The 11,259-nt window shown below is 42.4% G+C and overlaps 1 protein-coding gene across 2 annotated transcripts in view; it reads right to left on the minus strand.

Annotated features, from left to right (window-relative positions):
* The window catches only part of rnls (renalase, FAD-dependent amine oxidase), a 46,291-nt gene extending 35,142 nt beyond the window's left edge, over nt 1-11,149 (minus strand). The window contains exons 1-4 of one of the 2 annotated variants that reach the window (XM_046368660.1): nt 10,743-11,149; nt 8,855-8,960; nt 8,432-8,577; nt 6,897-7,058 (exon numbers count right to left, since the gene is read on the minus strand). In XM_046368660.1, the coding sequence (XP_046224616.1) occupies nt 6,897-7,058; nt 8,432-8,577; nt 8,855-8,960; nt 10,743-10,857 (529 nt within the window). In that variant the 5' untranslated portion in view covers nt 10,858-11,149. The remainder of the gene's footprint in view (nt 1-6,896; nt 7,059-8,431; nt 8,578-8,854; nt 8,961-10,742) is intronic. The other variant, XM_046368661.1, reaches the window with a different exon arrangement.
* Between the last annotated feature and the right edge of the window lie 110 nt (nt 11,150-11,259).

The raw sequence follows: 11,259 nt of genomic DNA on the forward strand, positions 1-11,259 counted from the left end.
TCCAGACAACTCTGTGAATATTTTAGGGACAGGTAATACAGTGTGCGATACTTTCAGAGGCTGTCTGTCTTAATTGAAAGAACTATTCCCCACTGCTCCTGAGAATTCAGTGAATCTTGAGATGGACTGACATTTCCTGTATGCACCGGTCCCAGTCATACGGTGTATAGTAACTTAGGGGACACCACTACTTCAGTCAGACTATGGTTCCTTTCACATGTACCTCTCAGCTGTCACTCACAGTGCAGCACACTTCCAGAAGATAATGCTTCACCAACTCCTGCTCTAATGCCATACTTCGACCATCCTCAACCTTCTGTGTGTGATGCCACACGAGTCATTCAGAATTCAGCATCTCAGACCATCTCTTCAACCTAATAGCAAAAGGCACCGATTCCTCCACCCTTTTCACTCGTCTGGTTCCCTTGTTCCGTCCAGCGGCTAATTTGGAATGCAACCATTTTTTTGAAAGCAGCGACTTCTGCTCGGGCTCTGCATTATTCAGCATTTCCATGAAACTCTAGGCACCCTGGAGGACTATGCCTTCCTCTCTCATTTCCATATTTGTCCTGTAGGACTCCACACTACGCCGCGTTAGGGTTTAGAAATCTTACTCGGAGAATACCAATTTCTGGATGAATGTGAGCCCTTCGCAGCCAGAGAGACACCTGGAGACCAATTTAACAAGCAACTGGAGGGACCCGGTCAGCGGTTGGCAGCTAAGGACAGGGTCTGTGTCTGTCTGTCTGTCTACTGGTGTGGCCGTGACCCCACTCTCCGAGTGTGTCTCAGGGGGAGGTGGGATATGCAAAAAAACAATTCACACATGCATATAATACACACTTTTACACGTGTGGAATAGTACAAATACGAGTACCCACCAAATTATTATTATTATTATAGTCACCCACCGACCAGCCAGTCAGCTGTGTCTATAATGAGTGGCCAGAGTGATACCATCATACATATATGCATTGGAGTGAGGAGCACCCAATTGTTCCAAGTCAGAGGAACGATTCATGAAAACAAATTAAGTAGAAGCAGCTTGTTACTACATACAGGAAACTTCCCAAATAGAGTGTCTTTAATAGGACGTTGGGTCACTATGAGCCGCCAGAACAGATTCAACGCGCAGTGCTTTTCCTAAGCTACGCCCGTCGACTAAACAGCCGATAAGACTTATTGTCAGCCGGCTACTTTTTCCACTTCATAAGGTAACTAGGATTATTTTCATTGAAAAGTTTCAATTCGCTAGTCAGAAATGTTTGTATAGCCTTCTCGCTCTAGAATGAACAAGGAAAGGCGCATGTCAGTCACAAAGCAAGCAATGACAGAGAAACACTGCTGGTTTGTCAGTCTGCTGTCTATCCAGCATCTCGGTACCAGTGTTATTTTTGTGCGATGTGGTTGGCTGCAGTTGAATTTATTTTCACGGAGGAGGGAAAACATGATGCTTCTTCATTGTCTCCTGTGAGTGAATTTAATGAGAAGTTGAAATGCACTTAATTATTGTTCTGTGGCACATTAATTTATTTTCTTCCGCGTGTTTCATATGAACAATATGCATCTAGCCAGACACGGAGTCGGGCGCATGGGCTATTTATTGACGACAGAACAGCAAGTGTTGACTAGCTCATAAAAAGTGTCTAACTGACTGAATAAAGTAGATCTCCTATATCCCTTTGCTATTCATAAATCATACAATGTAATTACACTGAGTGTACGAAAAATTGGAAACACCTTCCCAAAATTGAGTTGCACCCCATTTTGCCCTCAGAACAGCCTCAATTCGTAGGGGCATGGACTCTGCAAGGTATTGAAAGCGTTACACAGGGATGCTGACATCTTGACTCCAATGCCTCCCACAGTTGTGTCAAATGATGTCCTTAGGGTGGTGGGTCATTATTGATACACATGGGAACCCTTTGAGCGTGAAAAACCCAGCAGCTTTGCAGTTCTTGACACAAACTGGTGCATCTGGTACCAACTACCATACCCTGTTCAAAGGCACTTAAATGTTTTGTCTTGCCCATTTACCATCTGAATGGCACACATACACAATCCATGTCTCAGTGCTTAAAAAGCTTTCTTTAACTTGTCTACTCCCCTTAATTTACACTGATTGAAGTGGATTTAACAAGTTACATCAATAAGGGATAATAGCTTTACCTGAATAGTCTATTTTGTGGAAAGAGCAGGTGTTCCTAAAGCTTTGTATATTGCATCGGGACAATGGTATTTTATTAGGATCCCCATTAGCTGTGGTGAAATATTACATAATACAGAACATTAATAGACAAGAACATATGAATGACAGAACTACATCAATTTAAAAAAGGCACACGTAGCCTACATATCAATACATGTATACAAACTATCTAGGTGAAATAGGGGAGAGGCGTTGCGCCGCGAGCTGTTGCTATATCGTTTTTTTAAAGACCAGGTTTGCTGTTCATCTGAGCAATATGAGATGGAACGGAGTTCCATGCAATAATGGCTCTATATAATATTGTACACTTTCTTGAATTTGTTCTGGATTTGGGGACTATGAAAAGACCCCTGGTGGCATGTCTGGTGGGTAAAGTGTGTATTTTCCTAGGATTCGAAGCCCATGTCGAGACTTGCCAGTGACAGCTAAAGTGAATTGTTAGTGTAGCCTAGTGATGGGTTCATTCGGCTCCCTAATTTGCACACGGGTAGGCTACTACTACTTTTTGGCAGTTATCTACAGATAAATTATGAAAACATTTGATAAAGATGTTGAATCCTCACTGTAGGAACAATAGGGAGTCTCAATCTGGTCCAAAATATGATAAAATAAACCATTTTGAAGGTTATAAAAGCTAAATGATAGTATTTCAGATATTTATATAGGCCTACTGAGTTGATTAAAGTGTCGACAATGGAGTAGTCAACTACTGCTTTCTGTGTAGCAAAGCCCATGTTTAACACCTGCTTCATTCTTCAAATCATACCTGTAGGTGTATTTGTGGTTACCTGACTGTGCACCCAAACTTTTATACAATCTAACGGGGGTTCATGGGATCCTCACCCTGAAGTTTAGCCTTTTTATTTTTATTCTGCAATTCTAGATTGTTTCTCAACAGTTAATCCATGTTTACTTGACAGAACACAGCTTTTCTTCTTAGGTTTTTGCCACAATAAACAAAATTGAAAGAGTAGACTATCTAGACAAGTATTTCTGATTAGATTACTAATCTATCGCCTTCCCCGAAAGTCCCACCCACAGTGATTGATTGACAGGTCTGAAACCCTACCAGCTCTGTGACTCACAAATATCCTAACAATACACTGAATTCATACATTTTCAGTCATTTTTAGTGCAAAGTCGTGTCTTCTACTCAATACCACACCTAATTTTTTACCAATCTGGAAGGTTAACTCGTTAAATTATTCAATAATTTAGCTGTGCATTTTGAATGTAATCAAGGCATGAGAATGTACCAGAGGCCACCAAAATAGAACTTGTTCTGCAAGTACATTATAAGACCTGGCTTACTCCAGCTATGCCAAAATGCACATGTAAGTGGAGGCAGATGTGAACTAGACAATACCATAAGAGCATCTCACATATTGTTCAATTCAAATACTTCATTGATTAAAAACTAAAACATAGGCTGTATATAGGCCATTACTTCCGGCGCCGACAGAGATGGCCGCCTCGCTTCGCGTTCCTAGAAACTATGCAGTTTTCCGTTTTTTGTGCGTTATTTCTTACATTGTTACCCCAGGTAATCTTAGGATTTATTACATACAGTCGGGAGGAACTATTGGATATAAGAGCACATCAACTCACCAACATTACGACCAGGAATACGACTTTCCCGAAGCGGATCCTCTGTTTTGCCCACCACCCAGGACAATGGATCGGATACCAGTCGGCGACCCAAAACAACGACGCCGTAGAAGGGGCAGACGGAGCGGTCTTCTGGTCAGGCTCCAGGCGGGCACATCGCGCACCACTCCCGAGCATTCTACTCGCCAATGTCCAGTCTCTTGACAACAAGGTAGACGGAATCTCCGTGCAAGGGTAGCCTTCCAGAGAGACATCAGAGACTGTAATGTTCTTTGTTTCACGGAAACATGGCTCACTCGAGACACGCTATCGGAGTCGGTGCAGCCAGCTGGTTTCTCCACGCATCGCGCCGACAGAAAAAAGCATCTTTCTTGTAAGAAGAAGGGTGGGGTGTATGCCTTATGATTAACGAGATGTGGTGTGATCATAAGATACAAGAACTCAAGTCCTTCTGTTCACCTGACTTAGAATTCCTCACAATCAAATGCCGACCAAATTATCTACCTAGAGAATTCTCTTCGATTATAATCACAGCTGCATATATCCCCCCCAAGCAGTCAAATCGATGGCCCTGAACGAACTTCATTCGAGTCTATGTAAACTGGAAACCACATATCCTGAGGCTGCATTTATTGTAGCTGGGGATCTGAAAACAAGGCTCCCTAAATTCTATCAGCATATCGATTGTGCAACCAGGGCTGGCAAAACCCAAGATCATTGTTTTTCTAACTTCCACAACGCATATAAGGCCATCCCCCACCCTCCTTTCAGAAAAGCTGACCATGAATCAATTTTGTTGCTCCCTGCCTATAGACAGAAACTAAAACAGGAAGCTCCTGCGCTCAGGTCTGTTCAACGCTGGTCAGACCAATTGGATTTCACGCTTCAAGAATGCTTCGATCACGTGGACTGGGATATGTTCCGCATTGCGGTGAACAACAACATTGATGTATACGCTGATGAGCGGGTTTATTAGCAAGTGCATCGGCGAGGTCGTATCCACAGCGTCAATTAAAACATTCCCAAACTAGATACCGTGGATTGATGGCAGCATTCGCACAAAACTGAAAGCGTGAACCACTGCTTTTAATCAGGGCAAGGTGACCGGAAACATGACCAAAAACCATCAGTGTAGCTATTCCCTCCGCAAGGCAATCAAACAAGCTAAGCGTCAGTATAGAGACAAAGTAGTCACAATTCAACGGCTCAGACACGAGAGGTATGTGGCAGGGTCTACAGTCAATCACGGACTATAAAAGGAAAACCAGCCACGTCGCGGACCAGGATGTCTTGCTCGCAGACAGACTAAACTTCTTTGCTCACTTTGAGGACAACACAGTGCCACACACAGCCCACTACCAAAACCTGCGGGCTCTCTTTCACTGCAGTTGACATGAACAAAACATTTAAACCAAATCAATCCTTATCCCCCACATGCTTCAACCATATCAACTCCACCCTACCTGACACCCTAGACCCACTCCAATTTGCTTACCCACAGACGACGCAATCACACTGCACTAACCCATCTGGACAAGAGGAATACCTATGTGAGAACGCTGTTCATCGACTACAGCTCAGCATTTAACACCATAGTACCCTCCAAACTCGTCATCAAGCTCAAGACTCTGGGTCTCGACCCCGCCCTGTGCAACTGGGTCCTGGACTTCCTGACGGGCCGCCCACAGGTGGTGAGGGTAGGTAACATCTCCACCCCGCTGATCCTTAACACTGGGGTCCCACAAGGGTGCGTTCTCAGCCCTCTCCTGTACTCCCTGTTCACCCACGACTGCGTGACCATGCACGCCTCCAACTCAATCATCAAGTTTGCAAACGACACTACAAGGAGGAGGTGAGGGACCTCGGAGTGTGGTGTCAGGAAAGTAACCTCACACTCAACATCAGCAAAACAAAGGAGATTATCGTGGACTTCAGGAAACAGCAGAGGGAGCATCCCCCCTATCCACATCGAAAGGACAGTAGGGGAGAGGGTAGAAAGTTTTAAGTTCCTCTGCATACACATCACGGACAAACTGAAATGGTCCACCCATACAGACAGCGTGGTGAAGAAGGCGCAGCAGCGCCTCTTCAAGCTCAGGAGGCTGAAGAAATTCGGCTTGTCACCAAAAACACACAAACTTTTACAGATGCACAATCGAGAGGATCCTGTCGGGCTGTATCACCGCCTGGTACAGCAACTGCTCTGCCCATAACCGTAAGGCTCTCCAGAGGGTAGTGAGGTCTGCACAACACATCACCAGGGGCAAACTACCTGTCTTCCAGGACACCAACACCACCCAATGTCACAGAAAGGCCAAAAAGATCATCAAGGACAACAACCACCCGAGCCACTGCCTGTTCACCCCGCTATCATCCAGAAGGCGAGGTCAGTACAGGTGCTTCAAAGCAGGGACCTAGAGACTTAAAAACAGTCATCACTAACATTGAGTGGCTGCTGCCAACATACTGACTCAACTCCAGTCAATGAGAAATTGGATGTAATATGTAATAAATGTATCACTATGTATCACTAGCCACTTTAAACAATGCCACTTCATATAATGTTTACATAGCCTACATTACACATCTCATATGTATATACTGTACTCTATACAATCTACTGCATCTTGCCATCTTGATGTAATGTATCACTAGCCACTTTAAACAATGCCACTTCATATAATGTTTACATACCCTACATTACTCATTTCATATGTATATACTGTACTCTATACAACCCACTGCATCGTGCCTATGCTGTTCTATACCATCACACATTCATATATTTTTTATGTACATATTCTTATTCATTCCTTTACACTTGTGTGTATAAGGTAGTTGGTGTGAAATTGTTAGGTTCGATTACTCGTTGAAAATTACTGCATTGTCGGAACTAAAAGCACAAGCATTTCTCTACACTCGCATTAATTTTTATTTGACCTCAGATGTTTTTTTACACCCCCCCCCCCACCATACATTGGCCCTCAAATCTGAAGCTGTGTAGCTCTGGTAGAAGTATCATAACAAACCATGCATACAGTATGTGTGTTTCGGTGATGGTAGGTAGATCAGTACTCACAGGAGCCCACGTCTCCTTGCAGCTGTAGGATCTGCGGTACTGGCATAGTGAGGACCACGGAGTCAAACTGCTCCGGGGCCCCGCCCTTCCGACACACCTCCCAGATGGCACCCTTCTGGTAGATGTGGGTAACGTGGTGGTCAAAGAACACCTCTGCCCCTGCTTGGGTGCAGAGACACAGAGTTGGCATTGTTGCAGTGAAAGGCAGGGATAGGTGGAGGAAGAAAAGGAAAGAGAGTCAGTGAGGATGAAATCCAGAGAGGATGTCAAATATTGAGAAGACTGTTTGATTGTGCCCCACTGGGGAAATGATTAAAACTTTGTGGTTAATAATACATACATTTTGGATATGGTTACATACACTCTCTGGCACACATGGTGATGCCAAGAGAGTTCTAGAAAGGCATGCTACCTCACTTCATTCCATTCCCAAATTACAGATAATGAGGAGAAAAATGCAGGAAGAGATTGTGAATTAGAGAAAAGATGCACAACTCCTCTCCCTGAGGACACAGAGTTGTACATTCCAGAATTAGACTACAGTATAAAGAAACAACTTTTCTCTTTAAAGATCAAGAATAAAGGTTAGGAGCATCATAAAGGTCCAGAAAAAATATATAGATAGAACCCTCAACCTTTTTTTTGTGGAGACTGGAGATAAAATAACAGTTGTTGCCAAAGGGTTGTTATTTGATCTGCTAATAGTGTACCATTAGGTTTGGTCCCATTAGTTGATGACTCTACTGATTAATCAGATGTGGAGGTAGTATATCAGGCCTCTATTCATCATTCATAACTCATTCTAAAAGGCCTGGAGTGGGTAATACTGTAGATAGCCCTACTTCGTTTGGCCTGCTAACAACTTGCGACCCACGACCTCTTATAACATTCCATGGCTTTGACCTAGTGTGACACTCTGCTGTCTTTGAATTTCAATGACATTATTTGTTATCACTTTTTTTGATCTTGTATGACATTCACCTTGATTTACTGAAATAGACACTTCAGTAGGGGTGAATCTGGGTTAATGACCTAATCATTACTGACCAAGTTAAAGGCAATATTTGGATTGACTGATTCATCTTTTTTCAGAACTTGTTGTCAACTAAAAGCATTAGCTAATCAATCAGTTTGATTAATGGATTCGTCTTTACAGCCCTAGTTTTGAAGTCAAAGCAACATCCTGCAATGTCCCTGCTTGATATCTAGTTGGGCTAGGCCTTCATTATCTCAACTCAGTAAGGTTTAGACACAATATAAATCACCCTATGAAATCTGGCCTGACTCCCTCCTCGCCCTCTAGGAACTTGGACAAATAAATGAAAGCTGAATGAGTGGGAGGACATGAACCTCAGGACATGAGCTTCTTGCAAAATATTTGTTTCATTAAGAAGAGAAGGAAAACATCTGTGAAATACTCAACAGAAAATGACGCAAGTAAATCATTTCTCCAACAAGGTCCTTGTCGAAGACATTTGAGACTGACATAACGTGTGCTCTTCAAATACAAGGTAAAAGGGTAGGAGACGGGCTACCTGACTGCTTAAGGAAATGTTTGACGATGGCGGACACTCCTGTTGGACTGACATAGTTTTTATGGCCTCCGTCCTTCATCACCTCCCCTTCCACAGAGGAAACCAGAGGCTTCAGAACGCCATGGGCCAGCAGCTCTTCATAGAAGCTGAAACACAATGGGATGAAGATGAGAACCATCTTGGAACACAAAGGATAACTTGCTCAAAGTTAACAAAACAAACAGACACCAATGGATGGACACATTTGTTGCGTCCCCTAACAAGTATCATTGGTCAAATGTAAAAAATATATAAAAATAAAAAAAGATTATGCTAGTAACATACTGCCATAATCGTTACGGTGCTGTGGGTAATAGGTAGACCCTAGAACAACAGATTTGAGAAGTTTGGGACATGATATGCATTGATTGTGGAGTACAGTACTTTTGATGCATTTTGGCGTAGTATGTCGTGGCAGTAATGTACTGTGCACCAAGATCAAGTATACAGGAGGCATCAGACGGACTTCTGCTGGTGGACATCCTTCCTCCTGCAACACAGAAACTATGTATAAACAAAAACATTTAAATGATATTTACTCAAATTACATATCAATAGACTGACTGGAAAAATAGACCAATTATAATAGTTTACTGATGAGATTTCATGGGTTTTGTTGACAACATTCACGTCAACTCAAACAAAACATCTGTATGTGGGCCTATGACTGTCACAGGAAGGTCAACAGCAGCAAATGTATAGATAGATAACTTTATTGGTCAATTGTACACAAGGTCCAACTGAAATTTGACTTCTGCTTTTAACCCAAAGCCTCCGACACAGACACACACACAGACACACACACACACACACACACACGGAGGGCTGCCACACTGGATGCCCAGGGAGCTGTTGTGGTGGGGGGGTTAAGTGCCTTGCTCAAGGGAAACAACGACAGACAATGGCAACCGCCCGGTTGCTGACTAGCCTCTCTAATCGCTACGCTACCTGCCGTTTAGGGTTATATAACCTATACATTAGGGTCAAATATTATATCTTTCTAAAAACCAACATTCTCGGGTACAACTTCTAGCCCCAAGCCATCAGATTGCTAAATAATCAGTTAATGGTTTTATTTGTATTTTATTTAACTAGTGCATACCAGTTAAGAACAAATTCTTATTTACAATGACGGCCTACAATGGTACCCAAACTATCTGCACTCACTAGACTGTATATACAAACCATATACACACACACTCACTAGACTGTATATACAAACCATATACACACACACTCACTAGACTGTATATACAAACCATATACACACACTCACTAGACTGTATATACAAACCATATACACACACTCACTAGACTGTATATACACACACTCACTAGACTGCAAATACAAACCATATACACACACTCACTAGACTGCAAATACAAACCATACACACACACACACACACACACACACACACACACACACACACACACACACACACACACACACACACACACACACACACACTAGACTGCATATACAAACCATATACACACACTCATGCAAAACACTACATTGACAATCCCACACACATTTACTACATACGCACACACCAACACAAACATGCACACACACATAATTTGCTGCTGCTACTACTCTGTTCTTTGTTTTACTCTTATTATCTATCCTGATGCCTAGTCACTTTACCCTGCCTTCATGCACAGATCTACCCCAAATACCTCATACCTCTGCACATGGTTGATTTTGACCCCCCCAAAATTGACAAAAATAGGAGCATGTGTGTTTACTGAGTCTGCCAGATGAGAGACAGTAGGGATGACCAGGGATATTCTCGTGATAAGTGCGTGAATTGGACCATTTTCCTGTTCTGCTAAGCATTCACAATGTAATGTAATGAGTACTGTTGGGTGTAAGGAAAAATCAGTGGTGTAAAGTACATAAGTAAAAATACTTTCAAGTACTACTTGTGGTCGTTTTTTTAGTATCTGTACATACTTTACTATTTTGATTTTGGACTTTTACTTCACTACATTCATAAATGAAATAATGTACTTTTTGCGCTACGCCACTGAATTGGACCCTCTCATTTGTACTGTTCTCTATAGAATAAGCACGCAGCCGGCATTGTAATTATATAATTTTGTATGGCAACTTGCATCTGGCCAACGCACTGTACATTCTGTGCATTGCACCATTGTGACACTCATTATTGCCTCGTGTAGCGGTATGCTACGCTTCTGCTTCGTATACATTGTATCTAAATAAGTCAAAATGTAAGAACTTTGTCGGCAACTGACACAAACTTACCTGCTCCTCTCGATTTATCCCAGACAACAATAACTTTGTTTGGCATTTCTCTTCGCAGAAGACAAGCGCATAAACTGCCTGTCAAACCTGCACCAACTATAAGAACTCGAGACATTATCACCTGAAATATAAACTATTTTCTTTGACAATATTTGACCGCACCAAGCTTATTTGGGCGTGTTTGGTAACGCTGCAGATTTCACCTCTATCCTATAATTGTAAACATGAATGGCTGTTGGCCGACCGAAATGTTCCCTTAGTTGTATGCAAGGAGAAACAGTTTATTGAAGGAAAATAAACAAACCACTTCGTTCCCATTACAAAATCGCACTGGAAACGTTATTTTTACATCTACATGACTGACTAATTAGGCTACTAATCACCCATTGTGGTTGATACAAGCCTTGCAACAAGTCGGCAATAAAACCAGCAGGATGTGTAATCATTACACCGGACACATGCAAAGCGCAACGAAAACTAGCGTTTATATTGGACAGGTTCAGGAAATAGGGTGGGA

Source organism: Oncorhynchus gorbuscha, linkage group LG11 (assembly GCF_021184085.1).
Source record: "Oncorhynchus gorbuscha isolate QuinsamMale2020 ecotype Even-year linkage group LG11, OgorEven_v1.0, whole genome shotgun sequence".
NCBI lineage: Eukaryota > Metazoa > Chordata > Actinopteri > Salmoniformes > Salmonidae > Oncorhynchus > Oncorhynchus gorbuscha.